Raw genomic sequence first — 25,258 nt, 5'->3', positions numbered from 1 at the left:
AAATCCTAAGAAGTCACACAACATATTGTTTCAACAGGGGTTCCATGCTTTTTTATCTGTGGCTATGCAGGTTATTTCTGCAATGCCAGTGCCCTCCCTTTGTCATCACACTACCTCACAGAAGTACTCATAATAGCTGCTTTCAGACTGCCGAAGTAACATTTTTGTATTTCAGGGTGAAATTGGCTTGCCAGGTCCTCCAGGCCATGATGGAGAAAAGGTGAGACACTGTACCTCTGTGGATTGCTCTTCCCCTTGGTGGTCTTACCTGGAGTTAGTATGCTCCATCTCAGTGGCTATTATTGCACAGGTGCTTTACCCACAGGGGAAAAAAGGTTTTTTTCCATCACAGAAATGAGCATTAATGGTTTCTCAAAGTCCTAACTTAAAAAGAGTTGTTGAGATGGCATGGCAAATCTCCTTTGTCCTGCCTGTGACTCCTCAAATGGCGTTCCTGTGAGTGAGAGCCTGAGCAGTGACAGAGAGGCAGGGCCAGGGAGTCACTGCTGGAGTAACCTCACTCGTATCTGAAAGTGCTTCACTCTGTTTTTTGGATTTCTTTCAGGGACCACGTGGCAAACCTGGAGAAATGGGCCCCCCTGGTCTGCCAGGAAGGGATGGACCACCTGGAATAAAGGGAGAGCCAGGCCCTGTGGGGGTCACAGGAGAAAAGGGTGATAAAGGAGAGCCAGGACAAGCTGGCTCACCGGTGAGTAAACTGAAGTGTCTCAGAGCACTGCTGGCTATCCAGGTTACAGTGCCAGGCCCTGGGACTTCTGGATACCTCAGAGCCCCTCTGAGGTGGATGCTGGAGACAGCTCACTGCTGCTGTGTGAAGCATAGGAGTAGAGGAGCACCTCACTGCCTGGCAGATGTGTTGTCCATCTTGCTGGAGTGGCTGAGCCCAACTGCCTGCCCTGCCCTCTGGGTACCATGTTGATCCCTCAGCTTATTGCCTGGCACATTGCTTAAACTGGAAGGCCACTGGAAGCAAGCAGAAGGCCTGACTGAGGGTGGCAGTGGAGGTACCAGCACAAGTGCCCCTTCTAGGTGGGTGACTGCATTGGCAAAACCACTGATATCCCTGCCACTAACTCCCAGTCTCCCAGCTGCAGTGTGTCACAACTTGTGTATCCCTAGCACTACTCAAGAGAGCTTTATGCAACAAGCTTCTGCCTCTCTAGAAGATTACTAGGATAAAATTCCTGCTGTCACAACAGCTGTCTGATGGGGAGTGGTTTTTAGTACAGACTCCAGCAAACTGTGTACTGCAAGCAGGACTTGGAGGCAGGAAAGCCATCCCCCAGCCCTGCTGTGCGGCCACATCCACTGTGACAGGACTGTGTACAAGCATTTTCACATCTGATTTCAAGACAAGTGAAGCCTTGAATTTCCCTGGCACCTGATAGTTGTCTGGGGTTTCCTGTGTGTTCTTGGGATGACCAGAGCCAGTTTTGGTGGTATTTCTTGCAGTGGTGTTTCTAATGTCTGCCTAAATTAGTCTTGCAAAAAATCCACAATTCTTTCTTGATCCATAGGGTCTTGATGGCCCCACTGGAGAGAAAGGTGAACGAGGTGACCAAGGGATGCCAGGATCATCAGGATTGCCAGGTCCCATTGGACTCCCAGGATTGACAGTAAGAGTGAAAAAGACAGGCTGCTCTTTCCTGCTTGGCAAAGAGAAAACAACACAGAGCAACAACCAAGAGTTCTTTTCCCAAAGGGCAGAGAATCTTGGGAGTCTCAGACCCCTTAAGATTTAGGTATCTAAGTTTCACCGAATGTCCCTCAGGCCAGGTCTCTAGCAGCAGGCAGTGACCAGCTGGCTATCTGTCCCTGTTGTCACCTGGAGGTGCTGGCTCTGGTAGAGCCTGTGTGTCTAAGTCACCTGAAACAACTGGTTTGCTGGCTGAGCCTGCTGGTTGTGCAGCAGAGAGGTGTCAGGAAAAGGCAAGCAAATCCTGTGGTATTCCCCTTGCATCTTAATACCACTCCTGGCAGCCTCCCTCTTTGTAAGGTGTCTCCTCTGGAAACAGATTTGAGCTGTAAAATACCTGATATGTTCCTACTCCTCCTTTGGGGAATGGCTGTTTCTCAGCTTATGGGTCACTCAGAGATGGCTCCTGATGGAGCAAGACCCCCGAGTTCAGACAGTGGTGACAGGGTCTGTTGTGTGCAGGGAGAGAAGGGTGAGCCTAGGGGGTGTGGAGGGGAGAATCAGTGGGTCACCTTTCTCATTTTTCTTCTGCAATCACAGCAGTAGGATAGGGATGATTTGGCAGCAGTGCTGCTGAGAGCCAGCACATCCCACCCCTTCTGATACACCCTTTGTGATACACCCCCCCTGATACACCTGGGACAACATTTTGTGGGACTAAATTGCTCTAGCTCCTGATGCCCTGCTCTTCCTTCACACAAGAACAGTCTAGCTCACAACAAGCGGTAAATAACAAATGCCCTAGGGAAGTACAGAAAATCATGGAAAGCATAACAGGTATTTTCCTCTGCATTTGGGGCAAAGGGATTTCCTGAGCAATATCTGCATGTATCCACATGTGTATAGATGTCAATAGGTTTTGGGTTCATTTGGGTCAATAGGTTTTTTTGGTTCCCTTCAGAGTGAGAGGCTGGCTTGTGTACCACCCTGCAGCAAGGAGTCCCACAGGCTCTCCATACACTCTTCTGCATGTGTGGAGCCAGCCTGCCACTTTCTTTCCTGTCTTTTGAAACAAGGTACTAGATGTTGATCCTGTGTCTCCTTGTGGGAAGAGTAGTAGAGTAATGGAAGTGAGGCTTTATTTAAAAAACAAAACCAACAACAAACAAACAAAAAGTTGCTTCTCTCCTTCCTTCTGACTCTGCAACTGCTGCATAACCCTCACCAGATTCCTGCTGCTGCTTCTCAGCCACTCTGACCTGGATTGCTGCTACTTCCTTATACACTCTTTAGGAGAGTACAGGTTTCCAAGCCCACTGGAGCTCAGCTGTACCCTGGCTCCCCTCTGAGCAGTTCCCCTTCACCTCTGAAGGCAGCAGATTATGACACTGACTTCTCTTGCATTGTTTTCTAGATATCTGGGCCCCCTGGACCCCAAGGCCCTCCAGGACCTCCAGTAAGTTTTGAGTTGTTCACCTGAGGAGCAAGAGACTGGGAGTGAGGATAGAGGGGGAAGTGACTGGACTGGGGAGAATTCTGGATGGAGAAAACCACCATGAGACACTGCAGTGTTGAGACAGGAACATGCTTAGAATCACTTCCAAAACCAGCCCCCAGGGTAGGTCAGAGCTAGGGTGGGCTGGGTGGGTAAAGAGTGAAGGTTATGTTAGTCTGAGATGAAAGGAAAGACAGTAGCAAGAGGGGGCGGGTGGGATTAAAGGGATCAACTGCAAAAATGATCTTAATAGCAAGCCTGGCTCACTGCCAGGTTGTTCTTGGCAAAAGTCTCCTCATTACCAGATGAGAACAGTACATGAAGTGCCCTTTACACAAATAATGAGGCCTCTGGGCTAAGCATTTGTGCCCTGCTCGTGTCAAAATGCAAAAACTCTGTGCTACACACTGAAGTGGGGTACCTGGATTTCAAAACACATCCTTAAAAGTTGCTCACATTTTGTCTCTTATCCCAAACACAGGGTCTCCAGGGCCTCCCAGGACCGAAGGTAAGGCTGCAAAACTTTATATCCTGAAAATTCAAATAGGCTGTCCCAGGTGCAAGAATTTTCCAGTAACAACTTCCTAGCTTGCAAATGTTACTTAGCTTCTTGGTAAGAAGACAAGTACTTCAGAATAATGTCTTGAAGGAAATGGATTAGCAGTGCTCATTTAAGGACCCATAGACCCAGTCACTTTCTCCAGTTTTTACCCAGAGAAGTGGAAAGCCACTGGCCCTTGGAAGTCTTCCTGTGAGAACATAGCTGAAATCTTTGTCTGCAGAGTGAAGGTCTGTACAGCAGGATGGACAGCCTGTCTGCCATACAATCCTAAGTAACTGAGCTCTAACTTAAAGTTAGCCAGGTTGTAAATGCTGAGAATTCTGCTGTACAGCCACTCAAGAACTTCCCTGTTCTTGGTGATTAGAAGCTTCCTATTCTCTCCTATTCTCCATCTAAATGTGTTTATACTCAGCCTGCATCACTGCTTTGCCTGCTGTAAAACAGTACAAAGATGAAAAAAAAATGTGGAGATGTTCAAGGAGAGCTCTGTTTTTCCTCTGACCATCTCACCAAAGAGTGGAAATTGTGGAAAGAGTCTTAATTCTTCTGGTTCTGCTTAGTATTTGTTTGCCAGCTCTATTTGGGTGCTGAGGGAGGTGGTATATTTATCCCAATTCATCTTTTCTCCATGTGTTGATTACAGATACAGTTATCTGTCTTGCTTGTCCATAACTCACTAGTCATGGCTATCAAGTGTCTGGGAAACTTCCGTGAGGTGCAGTTGTCTTTGGAGTATGTGCCAAACAAACACAGATGAAAGTCTTGCATGGCACAGCCTGGATTATAGGCATAAGTACTGCACCAGCTTCTGCTTCAACAGAGGATCCATGTAGGTTTAATTAGCAGGTGCAGTGAGATTTTCTGACTGTGGAAGTTTTTGTTCCATCCCTGCAATTTGTAATAATTCTCTTTGTAATGAGGCTTTCAGTAGTGCCGAGGAAGAACGTGTCACACCCTTTGCAGACATGTCAGGCATAAGTAACTGCTTGAGCTAAACAGTGTTGTAGGGCAGTGAGATGTGGCTGTGTGGAAGCTGGAGTGCTGGTGGAGTGAGCCAGCAATCTGTGGTCCCAGAACTGTAGCAGAGTACAGCAAGCAGCCTCACTCTTTCTGTGCAAATTTGGTTCTGACATGCCCGTTTCAAAATGCAACAAAGACAGTGGTTTAAAATGCCTTATGAACCCAAATGGGGAGGGGAAAAAGCTTTGAGATGCATTTTGGATTTATGATAAAGGAATATAGTAATACTGCTTTGTAATTTCTAATACAGAATTTATAAAATACCACTGGAAAAAAAATGATGAAATTTTTTCCCAGATTTTGAAATTGATGCCTTTGCATTTACAAAAGTCTTTCCAAAAATATCAGTGTGATTTATTTTTTAAAAGCTTGTAGACACCTGTCATTCACTTCCAATTAATCCACTTCTTAAAATATAAAACCAACTGCTCAGATTATCTCTGTGTGAGCACCTGGTTTACGTCAATGGCAGCAAGAGGAGATTCAGATCCAGTTGGTGAAGATGGTCAAAGGGGAACTGAGCTCACTTCTGGGTTGTTCTCCCTGTGCTATTGTGCAGGGAGTGTCAGGTAGATAAAAGTAACCAGAAGTTACCTCACTGGTACTGGTTTTCCTCAGAGTGGGCTGAGAATCAGGTTCCAGCACTGCTCCACTGCCTCTTGAACTCTCTCTGCTGCTCCAACGTGCTCCAAACGGAGGAATGTTTGTTATATAAGTGGTGTCATGGTGGGTTTATTTTCTGCTCCATCCTTCCTTTAGGGGGAAGCAGGGATTGATGGAATGAAAGGAGAGAAGGGTGCCCAGGGTGAAAAAGGAGACCGAGGGCCACTGGGATTACCCGTAAGTATTCAGGAAGCAAGCGGTGCTTCGTAAGCCAAACTTATATCAGCTGTAAAAAGATCCCTCAATAGGAGATAGATGAAGGGACTTGATATGTAAAGTCAAAGAAAGAGATGAACTATAAATAGCTGTGCTTTTGCTTTTTAGACTTAAAGCACCAAGTTCTATACAGAACTCTCATCTTCTAGATCTATGAAATAGATCAGTGATCAATTCTTCCTGTTTCTGTCAGGACTGGGAAAAACAAGTAGCAGCTTTCCTCTGGGTTCTTTGCACTTCAGGGCCATGAGGCAAGACCAGGCAAAGTCAAAACCTTGGAGAAGGAAACACTTCCCCAGCAGTTTGTTACCTAGCTTTGTACAAAACCTTGGTGGCTCCGAATGCCTCCAGCTTCTTCACTGGTGGTAATTTCCTATCGATGCTTCCCCTGACATGGCAGGAGCCTGATGTGTTCCCTGCTGCATGTGAACCCAGTCACCTTAGACCAGCGTTGGTGAACTGCTTTGCTTAGCAAGGAGGGATTTTGTCAGAGTTATGAGAATGCTACAGGAACTTCAGGTACAAACCTGAAGACTTTGTGAAGCTGTTAGCTCACATTTCTATAAGCCTCTTCACCTGCTGTCTGAGCTCACAGCTGATAATAAATCAGTGGTAACTCAGTCCCATCCAGTTGCTCTGCCAGCCCCCAGGTTCTCTCCTCATAACAAGCACTGGTGGCAGAGTGTTCCCTCTCCTTTTTTGAATGTACTTTCCTGGAAACAAGCACCACAAAGCACATCTTGTGTACTGTGTGACTGTCAACCTGTCTTCGATCACCCAAATCCCTTGTCCTGACTTTGGCTGACATATATGTCTTGTTAAAATGTTTTTCTCTGTTAGTTGTGCTGTATAGCAGTTACCTTCCAGGGCCTGGATGCATCTCATCTAAACATAGGCATTCAAGTGCACTCATCAGGAATGAATTCACTGTGGCTCCATACAGAGCCAGTGGGGAAAAAAGCTATGCTTTTGGAAGGCTCAGAGGCAAAGGGTTGTGCCTCAATGAAGCAGTGAGACATAAAAACCCAGTCCCCAGTTTGTCCTGAGAAATGCAAATAGCATCTTTCTGTGTAAACAGTTATTCCCTCAAGTCTGTGTGCTGTCAGGACAGGGGAAGGAGAACAGGAGATGTGAACAGGAGATGCCCCAGCAGTTATCCTGACAAGCTTATCAGTCACAGGGGATGTGCTAGCTGGGTCTTCTACAGCAGTGAGCCCCGTGGGAGAGCAGGGTCCCTTGGCTTTTCACATCTCTGTTCTGGAGCTGTGGAGGGGAAAGATGAGCTCACAAGTATATATATGAGTGAGTATATGAGCTCTTAGAAACATTTTGTACTTGTATCAACAATATCAGTTGGCCAACTAGGAAACACAATTCTGAAGCAATTAGTGAGGTCAGAGAAACACTGTGTACCTTGTGTCTCTGCTCAGAGGTACCTGATTCTCTTCATAAGCTTTTCCTTGCCTGATCCAGTGTAGTTTTAGCCTGTAAGATTAGATGCAGTGCTGAACAGGTACTGAAATATTTCAGATGGACTCCATAAAATCCCACAGCTGGATCTGCTGCTTTTTCATGTGTGACTTAAGACTTGACATCATGCCAGAATTTCAGCACCGATTGTCTGCAGTAGCTGTGGATTTCTCTGTGTGGTTTACAAGCTGAGGAATTTGTCATACTTGTAAGTGGAGGGAAGCTCAACTTAGGTTCTACCAAAGGTTTCTCTCCTGGCCACCAGGGGACCTGAAAGTTGCAGGTCACCATTATATGTATTCAGTGTTTCTATGTTTTTGTTGGTTTGCTTGTGAGTACCATCGCCTGTCCTTGAGATCTTAATTTTTGTTTATTGCAAGCATATGTTTGTCTCAAGTCACTGCTTCACTCACCTATCCCCTCTCTCCTTCCCCCCTTACCCTTCTCCCCTCTCCTCTTGCCTTGTTTTTTGTTAACCCCCCCCCATCTGTTCAGGGTGCTTCAGGTTTAGACGGCAGGCCTGGACCACCGGTGAGTTCCGTTTCTCCATTACCCTTTGTTCCCCCTCCTCAGTACTGTGATTTGTCTCGTCTCTTCTACCAGTCTTGTTGACAACAGGAATAACTTTCTTTTCTCCAGAGCAGGCTTGGGAGGGGGGCTGGACTTAGGTTGAGAATTGACATCACACGCTTGTCTTTTTTGATGCTCTGAGTCTGCCTGGATCCTGGAATCACAGCCTACTTGTTCCATGTTTTTGCAATAACAAGATGAATGGTTCTGCATGGTTCCATGATGCTCTGTTCTTCTGTCCTCTTTATGGGGAAGGGTTTAGCATTTCCCTCCTGCTGTTCCCCATGGTAGCCTTGCTTGCTGCCTTTCCATGATAGTAGCTCTTAAATTTTCTTAGGCATGATAATGCCCACATGTTTTTTCCTATGAGAAAAAAGCTTTTTGTGTTGTTTTCACATGCAGCACTTAAGACTGTGTTGCTGTGGGCTGCAGGTGTGCTTACAGGTATCTCTCTGTAGCATGGTAAGCATGTCACCACAAGCAGAAGTTGCATCTAAAAGAACTTCTGCAAGTAGACAAGTTCCTCACCTCCAAGCAGCAGAGAATAATACAACTTCAGCAACTCTGCACATGCTGTCCTTAGTCCCAGATATGTGGGTGTGGGGTGTGCTCTGGGCTATGCATGCACCTGAGAGGTAAAGAGATCTCACAGTGGAGCAGAAAGATGCAAGATTCCCACCCCTTGTTGCTAATTCACTGTGAGGTGTGAAGGAAAAAACTCCCATGTGTCTGAGCTTCTCAGTCTGTCAAATCCAGAATGAGACAAGTAATGCAAACCTGGGTCTGCAAACCATTCCGCTATTCTGGGGCAGCAGCTGTTAAATGAGGACCAAATATTTTTAATCCCTCTTGGGAAATCATGCATTGCCTGTGTATAGTCCATTTGGCTATTTTAAAAATAAGTTTCTCTTCAGCATAACTGGAACTTCTGAACAGAATCTGAATGGCTGCTTATAGTCTCAGTTGTTCTGGGAAAATGTAGAATTAACTTCTAGAAATGTGCAGGTGAGATAACGTATTTCATGGCCCTAGATGATCTTAAAATTATGTGCATGTGCAGGCAATTAAGATTTCCATGATGTGAACTCCTGTGCATGGACCTAAGGAGAGCCTGCTTTTTCTCACTTCCCACTGCACTGAACTTGTGTGCTGTGTGAACTACTTCTCCACTTACATTCTGTGGATTTAATTTATCTGAAAAGCTCTTCTGAGCCCCATGAGTCATCCTGCTCACATCTGCAGGGTTACTTTAGTGACTAAGGATTTAATGCAAGCTTGCATTAAAAAGTTCAAAGGCTGTTCAAAACATATTTCTCTGTTCCTCCTTTGTTCTGGATAGGATGCAGTTAGTGGGCCCCAAAAGTTTCCCTTTACAGAAGCTCCATGGAGGATCTGTGGATCAATATCCAAATGGTTCTTGCCAATCTAAATTATATGATACAGGGTTAGGAAGGTTATGCATAGCTATACTGCATAGTTAGGTGGGTGTACTGCACTCTGGGCCCTGTGTCAGAGGGTTAGCAAAATGGCTGAGGTTTCTGGTTAGCATGATTGAGAGCCTGGTGGGGTGATGTAAATGACAAAAAGGGGACAGAGGGAGTGGGAAGGAATGATACCCCCTTAGTTTGCATCTCTGTACATATGCATCTCCAGTCACCTCTGCAGCACGGTGTCCTCCAGCTTGCATGACTGGCTGCCTGCCACCAAGTAACCAGATGCTTTTATTTTCACTCAACTGACTTTTGGGGGGATTAAAGAAATAAAAAGGAAAGAAAATTTCTTATTGTATATCTAAATGGCCTTTATTCTGCTACAGCTTTCAGCTTTGATATAAACTAGAGAGACAAAAATCCCTCCCGTGGAGCTGGTAGAAATGCCTGCTGTAACCATTGTCAAGAGAGAGTTTAAAAATTAAAAATAAGGCTTTGTAAAATGGTGCTGGTGTGACCTAATGGAGAAGTTCCCATGTTCTTCAAATTGTGTATAATAACTACAAATCCATCACCACCAACACTGAAAGCTGTAGTGCTGCTAGATGCCTTACACCACCAGACTGACCTTGCCAGCTGTGCCTTTTTCTAAGGAAGCAGCAGTGCTTCTGTCTTTAATGAAGCCCCAGAATAAAAACATCTTGATGTGTTTTCCTTCCTACAACTACAGGGCACTCCAGGACCAATTGGGGTTTCAGGACCAGCAGGACCAAAAGGAGAAAGGGTGAGTTTGCTTCACAACTGGCCAATGCTCTGTAACTTCTTCAAAGATACAAACTTCCAGGGATGGATAAACTCCAGGTTTTTCTAGAGCTGGAACTGCTCTCCTTGTGGGTATAAGATCCTCAGCTGGGCCTCTTTGATTTTTGAGTATCATCCTTGGGGTTTTTAGGTGCTTTGAAACATATATCTTACTTTTTATTCTGAAGTGCTGCTGTAGCCACTGTTGTGCTGTCAGATTTTATTAAATTGAATGTAACAATTTCTACTCTCTTGTCTCTGTTTCAGGGCAGTAAAGGAGATCCTGGAGTTGTAGGACCAATGGGGCCAGCAGGGCTTCCCGTAAGTGTGGGAGTAGCAGGGGTTGGTTACCCACAGTGCCTGTTTCCTTGCTCTGGTCGATAGCTTGAGATGCTGCTGTAATACAGCATTTGCAATTTCAGCTGGGTTAGGTGTTAAGGAACCAATGTTACAAGCTTATGTATGCTTATGCCCATTACCCCTTGTCTTGTCCATGGGACTCCTTATAAATAGGAAGTTTCCATCTTTGTAGCTGCCCTTTAAGTACTGGAACATCATAGTATGAGGTCAAAGCTGAAGGGAAACTGTTAATGCACTTTGGTCTTCAAGCTCCTAAAAAAAAGCTGCATGGGACTCCCAGGATATGTACCTGAGTCCAAAATGCTGCTTTTGAGCACATCTGCTCCTTCTACCTTTCCACAGCTTGGGTGACTAATGAGAAGGTCCTGTCTTCTTGCTGCAGTGACAAGAGCTGCCGTCACTGAGGGTACTTCCACTGTCTTGGATTACTTTTTGCAAAATGGAGCCTGTGCTGGAATTCTGGCTTCATGTGATTGTGAAACTGATTTGTTCTTTAACACAAAAAGGAAGCTTGCTGCTCTTTTCAGGGACTGCCTTCTCTAAAGTAGTTAATTTTTAATCTGAAGAACCCCTTAGAGGAGGACTAGTAGTGATGGTACAGCCTAATGGAGATGGTCTAATGGAGATGAAGTTCTCTGATGGAGAAGTTTTGATTTATTTTTTTTTTTTTAACCCTAGAGCAATTGATACAAATGGAAAAAACACACATTCCTCTTTCTGAGTGGGCATACAGTGGGGCCAACTTGTTTTAAAATATTTCTTTTCGTGTTGATGTATTTCAGGGTTTACAAGGTCTACCTGGTGACAAAGGAATCCGGGTAAGTAACCAGGCAAACTACTTGTATTCAGTTACTGACATCTTCAGGCAGTGATAGTCTGGCTAACTCCTCAGCAACCTCAAGTAGCTTGCATGTAATTCTGTCTGCTAGACCTTAGTATTAGTAACTTTTTACAGACCTGTGTTTTAGAAGGTGATACCTGTAGCTCATGTAATCATCCGGGATGCTGTAGTGTCTGAAAGCTCTGGGAGGGATTTTCTGATGTGTTTGTTGTTACAGCTCTGTCCTCACTGAAGCACAGGGCTTCATCTGTAGTAGAGTTAGGCCAACGTGAAATGCTTTAGGAAATCCAGCTTATTTACTGATATAGGGTGTAGGTATTTCCATGAGAATTAATGTAGAGCCACAAATCTTATTACACGACTTTTCATTCCCCCAGAAGCATTAAAAAGAAAATTGTTCTCTGGAAGATGATTTTCCAGAGAATTTGGATGATGGAGATTTGGAAAAGACAAATTCAATTTGCCTTCCTTAAACAATCAGACATGAAGTCAACTCAGATGTTGTCCTGAATGGATGTAATGCTGAAGAGTTGAGTCAAAACCAGTAACACGAATGGCTGCTTTTCTGCCATGCTACCTGTGTTATAGAAAGATAGGAATCACTAAGAAGTGAGAAGCTCTTCACTTTTTCATCAGGTTTTCCACAACAATTTATCTTTGAGATAAATGCAGTTGAGAGCTATAGTTGAATATCATTTTCACTTAGAAATACAAATGACTTCTGGATTGCAGTCTTTGTAAGGTGACAGCTGTATAAATATGTCAAGCAGTTCAATGTAGTACACAAGAACATCTTTATGCATGTACTTATGCAGCCACCTTCATAAGATTCTGGTATCACCTAAATTTATCTGAAAATGTAAAGTTTTATAGTGCATGAGCTGTGATTTTCATTATACAAATTTGCTTTTGATATATAGTGAGTGTTCTGTCCTTTATCTGCAACATGTTTCTGACCTTGCTCTGCACAGAATGTACAGTTTGGAAAGCAGTGGCCAATTGGAATCTTAAACTAGGGGAGAAAGGTCCAAGTTTTATGGGAGATCCAAAGTTCTCCCTTTTTAATCATTGCATTTCCGGCTTTGCTTCTTAACATCCTCTCCACTAAGATGTTTTTTGTGTTTGGTTTTGTTTGTGTGGCTTCTAAACAAAAAAAACCCCAACAGAATTCCTGAACTTTTTCAGTTGGATTTTAAACTGGGTATTTTACTTAAAAGAAAGATATTTGAGTAGCTGTAGATAGGATTTCTCTGAGCTCTCACCTAAATTCAAATGAAAACTGGGAAAAATTGCACCTCATTGTAGAGGATGAGTTGGATGTCATGAGTGAGAAATTTTTCTGGCCCCTTGAAGCATGCATTGAAGCATTTGGCCTCACTGCAGCTGATGTTTTGAAACAAAAAAGTGTGATCAACTTGAAACTGTAAATGGGTGAGTGTAATATCTTCACAGGTGGGATCCTAGAAAATACCACTTTTCCCCCTGAGCCTGTGTACTTCCACTCACCCCTACCCCTCTTCAGAAACTCTGAACAAGTCGCTACTAACAGAAGTCAAGCAGCACCTTTGTTAAGTTCCCAAATAGTTTGCCCAAACCTCCTCTGTTTCTGTAGGCAGAGCAATGCCTTTGAAATCCCAGAAATGTTCCTCCTGCCCTATGTTCAGTGTGGGAGTGTGGCATAGCCTGGCACTGGGTGGTGGCAATGGGAACAATGGGAACAGAGCCTTTCCAGTGACCCAGCTGAAAAAGTGTAAACCCTGAACTTGTGCTCCCAAATGCTTGTGCTCTTTGCTGTTATTTTAATGCCTGTGGTTTGTTTGCTGTTTAGTTTTTTTGGGTTTTCTTTCCTTGTGTATATGTGCATCTTCCTCGCTCCTACAGGTCCACCTTTGTCCCCTTTATCCCTTCATCCTTTTCCGCCTCTCTTCCCGGTTCCTTCCCGCAGAGCAACCCATGCTGCATTTTCCTGGATTATCCTCTCTGTTCCAGTGCTTGGGTCTGGGTGATTCCTCATTGCTTCTCCTCTCCCATCCATTTCTCTTGCCAGCTTTGGGTTTAACACTTTTTTTTTTTCTTTTTTTTTTTTTAAATAAGAAGCAGCAACCTGTGCTGTCTGATCTTACCCTGTAATTCTCTTAACCTTCCCAACAAGGACCCTAAATTCAATTCCCTGTGCAGTCTCCCCTTCACCTTTTTTATGCTTAGAATTTTCTCTGTTAGAGAGAGAGATTTGGTATCAATACAACTGACAGATAGCCCCCCCGTGCCCTGCCTTGGCTGACCTGCTGTGGGTGGGATGTAGGAGGCACAGATTGGTGAGGAGGCACAATGGGGCACCCGGGTGCTCCCTCAGCCCCTTTTGTGGCTGCCCTTATACTGATCTGATGCTGTCCCTCCACCAGAGTGCAAGCCTTCTCTTCAGTTGTAGTTTTTAAATTTGTTTCCCCCTGCTCTATCTCTGGTCTAACTGAACCTGGAGCCTGCCTAGAAACTGTAGAATGAAACCCCTCCTAGTGGCAAACACAGTGTTTATTACACAGTGTAAGGGAAGGCTTCTAAAAATGCTCCCACGTGTGAGAATTTCTTTTAAAAAGGAGAATTCAGAGTAGTAAGAAGAGTAAAATCAACTGAGGGATTTGTAATCCCTTTGATGCAAAGCCCTTGCAGTTCATCAGTGTGGGATTTTAGCAGTGGTCAGAGTGTTTATATAGCTGAGGAACCATTAGTAGCTCCATACATTGTTTTTCATTTAGCAGCTCAAAGAGAAATCTCTCTTCTTTTAAAATGTTTCCTAAATGTTTATCCTTTTTTCAAACTATTGCTGATAATTGTTTGAAATGGATGATCCTAAAGCTTTTTTGTGTATTCTTTTTTTCTTGGACTAAACTATTATTTACAGGGGGAGAGGGGCAAGAAAGGCTCTAGAGGGTCTAAAGGGGATAAGGGAGACCAAGGAGCGCCTGGATTAGATGCACCCTGTCCTTTGGTATGTTCTGTTTCATCAAATGTTTTGTTTCAAGATCTGTTGGTGGGGAAGAAAGAAGGAAATCATAACATAAATAATGGGCTTGCAAAAGTAAAATGCTCAGATAAGGCCCAGCCTGGTTCCCACCACAGTCTTCTTTCATCAGTGGGCAACCACTGATCTTTTGAGCAATCAGGCTGCTGGGTGATCATTGTTATGTTCCTTCTTCTTCCAGAGCTCACTAAGGTTTGGGGTACATGGGGGTGTCCCATGTGCTGGGAGCCCAGGGCTTTCTCCTTTGAGGACAGAGCCCTGTGCCCCCTCCACTGCTAGATACAGCTCTTCTCTGGAAACATGTGGTGTCACTGTGCCTGTGTCACAGCAAAACCTGAATGCTGTTTTCCCTGCCTTGGAATAACAGCCAGCTGATGGGATCACTTGAGAGAGACACAGGGGACTCGAGCTGCATTACCCAGAGGGAAACCAAATCTCATTTACTTGAAATGGGATATGTTTCTATCAAAATATATTGTCTGTAAATCCAGGCAAATAGATAAATTTAGCAATACATATATGCTTTTATGTAAACTCATCTGCTGCAGCAAACACTGCCAAAAATCTGTAGTGCTGCCATAAATCATAAGAATACTGGTGGCTCACGCATCAAGAATCCAGCTGCCAGTTTCCTGGTGAGGGTAGGAAAGATGGATGGCTACACAGTGGAGGAAACACAGTTACCACCCTCTCAGATTTAACTCAGAGAATCAAAGAATCATAGAATAAGTACTTCATGACTTGTAGATTACAGAAAACGAAAGGCGACCGCTACTACTGCCTATGCAGACAAAACTGAACTGATAACACAGGCCCTCTGTCCTCTGGGTATGCAGCAGAGTTCAGGACCTGTTCAGGCCTCTCCTCCCATGACCTGGAGGTGAGTGGCATCACCTGAAATAACGATAGTGGTTGGTTTCATAAACAGGGTCTCCGAGGTTTTAAAGGCGAGAAGGGTGAGCCGGGGTTACCTGGGCTGGACGGCCTGGATGCCCCATGCCCATTGGTATGGCGTACCTTCCCTTTCCTGCATGCTCGTTTGCTTTTTGGATCTTGGCTGATAATTTTCTGGTACCTCCAAGTAGCTGCATGCCCTAGAAACACCTGGCGACTCCTTCCTTACCTGTCTCCATCCTCCCTTCCTCACACTGCCACTGTCAGTAACAGGCCCCCTGCCTTCCTGCTGTGATTCAGGGCTGCTGTCAACATCACTTTGTGGCATGAGGAAAAACATCATGGGAATGCAAATTTATTCACAACTGCTTCAATTCTTCCTTTGCCTTCACTTGTAGAACTTTCAGTAGACTAATGCATGAAGACCTGCCTCTGCACAGGCTTGGCTTTCTAGCATGGAGTTACAATGATCCTGTCCTTTATTAACTCTGGTTTTAAGAGCTTGTATATGGCCAGCACAGCCTGGCATTACCACAGTCACCCTATACATTAAGGTGACTGGAAAAAATAGTTATCCTGTTAGCAAGCCCATGTAAAACATATTAACTGGACACTTACCTCCCTTGATGCCTGCTAGACAATTCCTATTTGTGACTCTTCCCAGAATCCAAAATAGTACCCATTGCATCTAAGGAACTTGAATTTTGAATTCTTGATATCTGTCTTATTCAGGTATTAAAGGATAATAATTTTACTTACTGCCTCATCTAACCCTACTCCTGTAGGACAAGGGTATCAAGGAACACTTAACCTCAGCTGATTTTTAAGTATCCCATTAAACTTCACGAATTTATAAATTTACTCTGAGACTTTCTGGAGATGGAGCATTTGGGTGAGGTTTTTGCTCCCTCAACAGCTCCTTAATACATTGAAACTTTTACTCACCTGCCCTTCCAGTCCCACTTTGGCATGACTAGGTTTGCTTGAGGATGGGCATCCCAAGCTTTATGCTCATGTCAAGATACTTGATGCCATTTACAAGGGGTGGGATATCATTTAGTTCAACTAGCTGGAAAAATGTGTCCCAAAGGAAAAACAAAGTCCAATAAACCACATTTTGCTTCCTGAGGAAACCTGCTCTGAAATTGCCATTAAAAGCCCTCATCATTTGATCTTTGAGAAGAGCTGGCATTAGTCTTCCAGCATCCACTCCTTTGGGTGCTGCCATTGTCCCTTTGGGACACTGACTGTAACAGAGACTGCTTGCAAAGTCCTAGTTGCTGCTCCATTAAGTCTGCATAATAGAAACTCTTCTGCCACTCCTACAGGTGAAATAAAACCTTCCCAGAACAGTCCATAAAGGAGAAAAAACCCTGAGCCAGGTGTTTTGTCTCCCACTGATAATAGCCAGGTTTCTATGGAGTAAGTTTTGGCTGAATAAAGCACCTAATTTCACAGGTGCAAAGGATTCTACCACTGCCCTGACAGAGACAGCCTTTCTGTGTGTGTTCTTGGGTAGGATTCACCCCACGTGGCCATATTAGAATGGACACTTCATACCTACCTTTTGTTACAAGAAATGTGTCAGAAAATCTGCTGAAATACAGTGTTATTTTTTTATCTGTATAGTGTTCTGGCATGCAAGCTGTCTTGGGAATGTGAATAAGCATGTTTTTTGATCCAGCTAAGTTAAAAGCTTAGCATCCATCTGACACATCTGTGTGTAAATTCTGGAGACTGTGAGCTAATGCTTAGCACATCCAAGCTATGTGGAAGGAGGCACTTGGTAGTAACAAGCATGTCACCTTTCTGTTCTTGGCAAATTCGTCTGCAACAAACATTTTCCTGTGACCTCGACTTCCTTTGATCCCAAAGCTGTAACTCCCTGGCCTACCATTCCCCCATATACCTAACTTCCCATCTCCTCCTGCCATGCACTCCACCAGTCATTCCTACCACCACCCATCTACCAATGGGAACGCCACAATTTACCCAGAATTAACCCCTGACTCAGAATTTCCACATAGTGGAGGGGTGGGGGAGGAAATATCACAAGGAGACCACAGTCTAAGAAGTGCATTTGAAAAGCAGAATGGTTGTTGCATCACAGCAACATTAATTTCATCAGTCCCTTAAAAGTGCATCTCCTTTAAATACACTACTGTTCATTTGCTTTTCTGGCTTTTTCCCCTTGCCCTTCTCACATGGGGTGACACACACTGTGCATTTCTCACACAGGACTCCTGAAAGTGATAACTGAGTCAATGACTGAGGAAATGTGCTTGCATTGTGCACTGTACAATTTCACCCCTGCTCTTGAGTTTTCCAGGGGCACAGCAGTAGCCCACGAACCTGACACACATGCAGCAGAAGTATTTGTCTTCTCAAGCCAGAGGTGTAGCTCCTTAAGTATATAAATACTGGAAACAGGAGATAACTCCTGCTCGAGAGCACATTATCTTTGATGTAATTTCCTGTTTTTTCACATTGAGTAGGGCTGCACTATGATGAAATTAATTGCAGTAATTCACAAAAGCACTTCCCAACCATATAGTCTTGAGTCTTTTAGTAGAACACCCTTAAAGTATCAACATTAAAATAATAATTAAAAAAAAACCAACACATGCCAGCCTTGGGATGCGTAGCCCAAGAATTCAGGGTCACAGGAGTGCCAGGGGATTTTCACAGAAATCCCACTGACTTTATTGAAGCAGAAGTCCCCTCTCAAGAAGTCAGCTGAGACATCCTCAACCAGCACAGGCTCAGAAATTCCCTGGATCTTTTCTGAGGAAGGGACAGCTGTGACACAAACCTTCAGTGTTATGGGGTCAAGCCTGAGGTCTCAAACACAAGTCCAGCCATCTCCACTTCCCACATCCATTTCCAGTGATACTCCTCTGGCTGAATGAGACCTCCTGTGTTCCCTGCTTCCTTCAGGGAAGCCTGACTAAAAACCCTCCTCAGTAAGGAATGAGAACAAGCCTACAGTATGTAAGTTCCCTTTGTAGCCTGCAGGCAACTCCCCTCTTCAGCCCCAGCCCTTGCTCCAAGCTCCCCTGGCTATGTCAGCCATAAGCCTGGGTCACTGAAAAGAGGTGAGGAATGTCTTTCAGACTGTTTGTTGCAGCTGTAGTAGTTAACCCACTCCTTATTTGCTCCTTCTCTACACTATTTGCTGTGTCCTAAACTGCTGTTTCATTGGGTTTATTTGCAGGGGGAAGATGGCCTTCCAGTTCAAGGTTGCTGGAATAAGGTAAAGTGGTCCTGGAAATGTGACTGCTGAGCTGGCAGTGCTGCAGCTCCTGCTGATGCTTTTCAATGAGCCTGGCTAAGAGCAAAAGAGGTCTGGAGGCATGTGTGGGATTTCCAGGACCATAGCCCTTCTTTGCGTGTTGCTGTCTAGTTTTACAGGCTAAGAGAGAAAAATTTATTTGTGGCCTTTGAGCTGCTGGCCTCAAAGTGCTTGGACAAAGATTAAATTCCCACCCAGTCAGCTCTGTTAGCAGAGGCTGGGAGCTGGCACACCCCAGGTAACTGGGGTGCCACAGGGGACTGGGGGAGTGGGTCAAAGGGTCACAGCTTGTTTTTGGCAGAAAAGGGTCCTATGGACTCACTGCTCAGTGCTGAGATCCAGCAGTATTTCTCTTCCTCCTGGAGGCCCCAGAGCCAGCTTCCCTAACACTGTCCCACTGTCCTTCCATCTCACGCTAAGTCCTCAGGTCCTTCCCCCTGCTGAGCTGTCACTAACATTTGTTAGTGAATTGTCACTAACATCTGTTTATGTTTTCTTTTGCAGTGATGATTCTAACCCTGGACTGGCCTGTGTGTGTTACTGTACATAGGATATTTATTTTTATACAGTGTTCTTCTTTGAAATGCCAAAAGTTATGCATTTTCAGAAATTATCAAAAGGCTGCGTATTTTTTGTACAGAAAATACCACATCTCCCTTCTTCCCCCTTTGTCAGTTCTCTGTATAATTCTATGTCTGCATTATGCTTGTTTTGTCATGGAGTACAGCTGTAATATTTACATATTTGTGCACACATGATGAATATAGGAACTTAATAAATTATTGCATTAAAAGTGCCCAGAGGAACTGCCCTGTATAGATTTAAAGGTCATTTTCATTTTTCAAGCTGGAATAATTCAAGACCATTTCAAAATACTGCATATTTTTTATTAAAGTGAAATGCTCAACATTTTGTGATTCCTAAATTGCTGGAAAAATTCACAGTAGCCACTGAACACTGGGAACAGAGGTTCTGTGATCAGTAATTATCAAACAAGGTCTCTCTCTCTTGATCAGATTCAGGCAGCCAAGCGCAGCCCCTGCTGGCTCCTCTAGGGGCTGCTCCTTGGCCGTGCAGGAGCACCCACACCTTCCCACGGAGCCGTGGAATTGCCGTGTACAAACAGAACCTCTTGGTCTCCTGCTTCTGGCTGAAGCAGAGCACCTCCCATGAGCTGGAAATAATGATAAGTTAAAAAGAGCACCTCCAATGAGCTGGAATAGCCCTCATGACAGCAAGCAAGAAATTGATTGGCAAGAAATTCTAACATCTTTCTAATTTGTAGGCCTGGAAGTAGCTTAATTAAGGACTCTTTTAGAATTAAGCACATGGCAGAATACCTCAATGGTAGCCTAATGAACATTTATTAGATAAATCAATCCATGTTTTTTTTAAATATTAACCAAAGGTGGCATGCAAGTTTGCAGAGAGTGTCATTTGCATCTGTATATCTTAATTATCCTTCTTGACCTGCCTTTGTCAATGTCTCAAGTCCAAACTACCCATCAAGAAAAATTACACTATCAGACTAAAATGAACATCACCACATACTTTGCTTAGAAAATGAGCAAAGGAATGGAAGGCTAAACCTGTTCAGATTTCTCTCGCAATTTGGAAGCTCCTTGTAACTTTAAGCCTAAATTAACTCATGATATTTACAACCATTTCTTCTCATGCCAACATTGTCCTTTGGATGAAACTTTTCCACGGATGATGTTTTCATTAAATGCTTGGGGTGCCGGAGCCAAAATGGCACAGAGAGAAAATGAACTGCAGAGGAGCAAGAGATTCTTGGGCATTTTCTCAGTAGTAGATCTCTTTTATATAAGACCCAGCTCCCTGCTGTAAGCCTTTGCTAATTTAGCTAATTGGGTCAGGATTTATTTAACTGATACCAATCAACTCTGGTGTTTTGATTACACACCTGTTAAACCCAAACCAGTTACTATAAGCCCCAGCCAGGAGGCAGGTTGGTTTGGGAAGGTGATTTTGGTGACTGGAGGGAGCCTCTCCTTAGCCCTCAGGGTAGGTACTCTGAACGCTTCGGCCCCTCCTCAAAATGTTGGCCATGTTTAATCCTCAGAAATCTACAGGTCCCTAAAAGAACCTGCCAATGCCTCCTGTTCCCTTCTGTGTTTTTGTGAGTGTTATTTGTGATTGCACTGCATGGGTCTGGTTTTGCTTGGGTTTGTTTTCTCTAAAAGCAGAAAAATGTAAATTTGTTTATGCTGTCTTGATACAAGTGCTGAAAGGTAAATTGGATCTTGACATGATGCTGTACCTTTTATTTTTTGGGGGTGGTTTTTCAACTGATACATTAGTGAGAAATGTATTTCTCACTACTGTATCCTTTTGCCTGAGGCAGGAAGGACCTTGAAATGCAATTGTCAGAGCTCTTGAAAGGACCTGACCCAGGTCTGCAGAGGCAGGGGGGAGGGCCAGTCTAAGCAAAAGAGGTTTGGTTTTCTTTATCTCAGCTTTGCTCCAGCATAATTGTTGCATTAGCAGTGGAGATGCTCCCGACATAAACCAGTGCCAACTGCAAGAGACTTTGATACTGCACCTTCCAGAGGACTTGTGTATTTTCTGTCAGCAAAACACAAACATGCACACACAGTGTCAGCTCAAGCTCTTATCCTTATTACCTCTCTTTTCTGTATTTCTGACAGTTCAGTTTGTAGTGTTTGTTGGCTTTAATTGGCAGCTGGATTTTAAAGGTGCTTATTGTGGGCAGCAGCTTTTATGACCTTCGTTCAGAGGCTTGTTTAATGCTTCCTTTTGGGTTCCCTGAAAAAAGCTGACTGTAATTCAGCAAAACTAATTTTAAAACCTTTCTGAGACTGATGTTTTGGAGGCAAGTCTGCTAACTTGAAAAGTGGTTTAATTTCTGCTTTCCTTTGCAAACCAGCAGCCCTTGTTGCAAAAGGCAGTGAAAAACCTCAGTGTGGAGAAAATTCAGCTTAGACCTAGTTCTCAAGGGCACTGAGGTAGCTCTTTCCCAAAGACTTCTCCAGGAAAAAGGCACCAAAGTAGTAAAGGAACTCCTTTGTAGTCCTTTTGTAGTAGTAAAGGAAGCTGCTGATAGCACAGCCCTTCATGCTAACACTGAGAGGTGGGTCCCTGGCATGCGTGGGGGTGGCAATCCCATGGTGATGTTCTGTCTGGTTTGCCTCTGTTGAGCATTGAGTCATGAGCATCTCCTGCAGCTGACTAGTAAGAACATGCAGCACACATAGAGGGAGGAAAAGGACCCCAGGTTACTTGCAGAAGATGCAGTGCAGTATAGGAGCTGATAGTGCTGGGGAAAAAGGGTGTGTGAGAGAACTCTTCACCTGGCATAAAGGTAGGAAAATGCTGACCAACACTTCCATCTCGTCAGCCACCAGGGGTGAACCAAAGGTTGCCAGTCAGTGAGACTGGACTGATTAGCTGCTCTTCCTTGAAACAAGTGCCTTGCATTTCAAGAAAAGCCCACATGCTAGATGCTGGGTTTGTACCACCCTGAGTCTGACAGTGTAGTTTCAGGGTCCATCCCTCCCAAAGCCTGTAGCTCCCCTCACTGCTAGTAACTGCCTGGCCATTTTCACCTGAAACCCTTTGTCTGCCACTCCAAGGGTCAGACTCCGTGGCTGATAGCCAAAAAGTGAGGCATGTCTGAGGGTGGAGAAGCTTGAGAAATGACAGCAGAATGAGAGGAGAAGGAGGACCTTCCTGAAGATTTGCTGGAGATGTTTTGAGAATTGCCTCCCTGGAGCCTGGGAAGAGTTCCTTCAACTGCACACCAGGAGTTTGTGCCCAGATGCTGCCTGCTGGGGCTGCAGGAGCGCAGCGTGCCAACACTTTCTGCTTCTGCTTTGCTTTCTGCTTTCTCCCAGAGGCCAGCAGCAGGGTTTGAAAATGACACCATTTTTATGCTTTTTCTTTGGTCATTTTCACTTCACTCTATTGTTGCGGTCAGACTCTTCACTTGAAGAATTGGGCTCGTTTTCCAGCAGCTGCTGTATAAATGAATGCAAGACATGGGCAATATTTCTGTGGGGGCAACCTTTTATCCAAGAAATCCTTCTTGAGCAATTACCCTTACAGAAATCAACTGAACCCCACGTGTCCTGTTTGGAGTGCTGCTCGGAGAGGATGTGATCAAACTTTTTGCAACTGTTTCTGGTTACCAGATGACAAACTTCCACCTGTATTTTCAATGATTCCATTTTTAACCTTTTCATCAAAAACTTTCTTCTCCTGTTAAGTTATAAAGAAAAGAAACTACTTTTTTCTTTTTTCTTTCTCTACCCCCCCACCCCAAAAAAAAAAAAAAGTGTGGGGGGGAGGAAACCCCCACTGGATTTCAGAGGCATGAAGTATCTTGTTGGAAAAGGAAACTGTGAAGTGTGGAAAAAAATCTGGTTTCACCAAATGATTCCCTTGCTTCCTATACTTCTGCTTTGGTGTCCACCATGCATACTGTGTGTATTTTGCCTAGAGCCCTCCAGAAGTATTATTCTGCTGGCCTATTCAGGCCCCTTTTGTGTGTACCTCTCAACAGATGTACTTCCAGATGGAAAATAAGGCTTAGAAGGGTTAGGTTCTGCTGTTACATGCTTTAATACTTTCACTGAAGGGAAATAAAGACTCAGCAAAGTGGTGAGAGGTGCAGAGGACAACTCCCAGATGCCTGAAAGGCCGAATCTCCAACTCTGGATACTTGGGACAAACTGCCATGAGAATCAGCATCCCTTACTCTTTTCCCATTGCTGAAGGTTCTGTTCATGGTGATTCTGCAGTGTCTTTCCACCACAGCTCTTGCAATATATTAAAAAACTTAACATTAATTATTAAGTACATATCTTATGAACATGACTTATAACACTTCTCCTTCATTGAGTGTGTTGGGAATCCTATTTTCCCAAGCACTGAAACCTATATTTATTTAACTTTGAATGTGTGATTCCTATTGACCTAAATTGTGCTGTCTGCATATTTAATAAGGTTAATAAGGGCCATTATTATTAGAGTTAATGAATGGTACCATCTAAATCGTTAGGCAGAACTAAATTATAAGCAATTGACATTACAGTTCAGAGAGAAAGTGCTGATTCCAAGTTTGAAGTGATATCTTTTTAAATCAGAGCAAGTCCCCGAAAGGCAATAACCTTCATTAAAACACCCTTGGACAGCTCACCTGGAATAATCCTGACTATCTCCTCTCACTAGGGCAGGGAATGTCTACTGCTAAAATAATTCCAGGATAGCAAAGGGAAAAAAATTCTTTCAGTTTCATCTGAAGAATTGCAGTTTTTCTCTCAAGACTTCTAGCAGATTCATTCAGTCAATAGGGTAGCAGGGGAAGAAATTTTTCAGTTAGGAACCAGGCTGATGGAAGGGTTAAATTATTTGTTGTTTTGGTTTTTTTTTTTTTTCTGGGGTTGGGGGGATGAGGGTGTGGAGGAGGAGGGGAGAACCTGACCAGAACTGCAGGCGGTGGGTGTGCTTTTTTCCCCCTTCTTTTTTAAATGAAAACAATTATATATATAGCTTGAGAATGTTACTTTTTATTATTATTTTCTGGGGGCATTTTGTTTGCTCTTCTTTGTTTTCTTGTATATCCTTTTACATATATTTTTAATGGGCTTTTGGAATAAGTTTGTAGAAGTTCCTCACCCAAAATGTCCTAAGGACATTCCTATTGTGTTTTTTCTCCCTAAATTTAGTAGTAAAATGGTGCTTTCCATAAGCAAACCAGTCTTTAGTGTTGATGAACATATCCACACAGCCATGCCTAGGGACCAGGTACCTGCGACCTCTCCCAGACAAAATAGTCTCTCTGAAACTCTTCCTTTATGTTTACAGAATTCAAAAGGGCTATGCTAGGGACCACTTGATTGAAAATGGTCTCTTCCAATCTTAAGTGGTCTGTTGCAAAGAAGTAAGTCTGGCAAGAGTCTCTGTATCCTCCTCAGGAGCATTCTACAGCCTGAAATCTCAGGCTTAGCTAGAAAGCTCTGATACAGCAAATGAAATGTTTTTTTTGAAAGCAGTTGGTAGACACCTACTAAAGTATTGTTGTCCCTTGCTATTCTTTTCCTGCCTCTAAATCCAGCAAAGTGCCCATGTTTGAGCTTACCTTGAGACTTTGCTTCATGCTGAGCCTACATGCAAATGCTTTGCTGGATGAGGGTCTCCCCTTCTTTTACACTCTTGGTATTTTCCCTTGCCCTGTTTTTGTCCCCGTTGTTTCTGGATGTCTTTGTCCCAGACAAAATGGCTCCTTCCTCTTCTGCATTTTCAGAAAATTGCTGTTGCTCACATTTTGATCATTTTCTCCACTAACCTTTATTGTCCTTCCTCCCTTCTTATACCCTTTCTTTGTCAAACATTTTGATCTGATGACAACATCATGGTAAAACATGAATATTGTCAGTGTTTTTTCAGTTTTTGGAGTTGGCTGTAAAGCTTTTACAATTGAAAATCCTAGGCAGCAAGACCAGTTCAGCTTTGTACCTTTCTTATGACTTCGCTTGTTTTTTATTAAATTTGTTCTTTTAAAATCAGACTCGAGTTAGTCAGAATATTGTGGAATTGTTAAAAGGAAAAAACTGTTAAACTTTTTTTTTCTGCAAAACATGACTTTGAACTCTTGTCTGACACAGAATTTAGTAGATTAAATGTATTGGTGGTAGGTGTGAGAGGACTGGTTGTGAAACTTGTGGAGCAGAACTTGTATTCTTGCTTTCTATTGCATGCTGTTTGTCAGCCCACTGTCACTGCTGAGGGTTTGCTGGGAGCGTGAAATTCCAGTTTGTGATAATTCCATTGTTTTCTCACAGTCATGTTTCAAAATATTGCTTCAGTAAATCTCCCCTCCTACTCTCTTGCAAAGATTTGCTTTTCCCCTGATGTTGCCCACACCCAGCAGTGCCACAGACCAAGCTGGGGGAGGATGGTGCAGAACATTGTCACTGCTGTGTCCT

At 43.8% G+C, this 25,258-nt stretch overlaps 1 protein-coding gene across 15 annotated transcripts in view; it reads left to right on the top strand.

Annotated features, from left to right (window-relative positions):
- COL13A1 (collagen type XIII alpha 1 chain) overlaps positions 1-23,707 on the top strand; it is a 64,838-nt gene extending 41,131 nt beyond the window's left edge. For 8 of the 15 annotated variants that reach the window (XM_071748999.1, XM_071749008.1, XM_071749003.1 and 5 more), the window contains 13 exons: positions 176-220; positions 566-709; positions 1,539-1,637; positions 3,072-3,113; positions 3,634-3,660; positions 5,494-5,574; positions 7,579-7,614; positions 9,814-9,867; positions 10,152-10,205; positions 11,027-11,062; positions 13,985-14,071; positions 18,213-18,251; positions 21,905-23,707. In XM_071748999.1, the coding sequence (XP_071605100.1) occupies positions 176-220; positions 566-709; positions 1,539-1,637; positions 3,072-3,113; positions 3,634-3,660; positions 5,494-5,574; positions 7,579-7,614; positions 9,814-9,867; positions 10,152-10,205; positions 11,027-11,062; positions 13,985-14,071; positions 18,213-18,251; positions 21,905-21,937 (777 nt within the window). In that variant the 3' untranslated portion in view covers positions 21,938-23,707. Of the gene's footprint in view, positions 1-175; positions 221-565; positions 710-1,538; positions 1,638-3,071; positions 3,114-3,633; positions 3,661-5,493; positions 5,575-7,578; positions 7,615-9,813; positions 9,868-10,151; positions 10,206-11,026; positions 11,063-13,984; positions 14,072-15,032; positions 15,111-18,212; positions 18,252-18,794; positions 20,507-21,904 lie in introns of those variants that run through there. The other 7 variants (XM_071748997.1, XM_071749002.1, XM_071749000.1 and 4 more) reach the window with 7 other exon arrangements.
- The last annotated feature ends 1,551 nt before the right edge of the window (positions 23,708-25,258 follow it).

This window comes from Heliangelus exortis, chromosome 7 (genome assembly GCF_036169615.1).
Source record: "Heliangelus exortis chromosome 7, bHelExo1.hap1, whole genome shotgun sequence".
Classification (NCBI taxonomy): domain Eukaryota; kingdom Metazoa; phylum Chordata; class Aves; order Apodiformes; family Trochilidae; genus Heliangelus; species Heliangelus exortis.
This window is presented reverse-complemented; position numbering and strand designations above follow the sequence as displayed.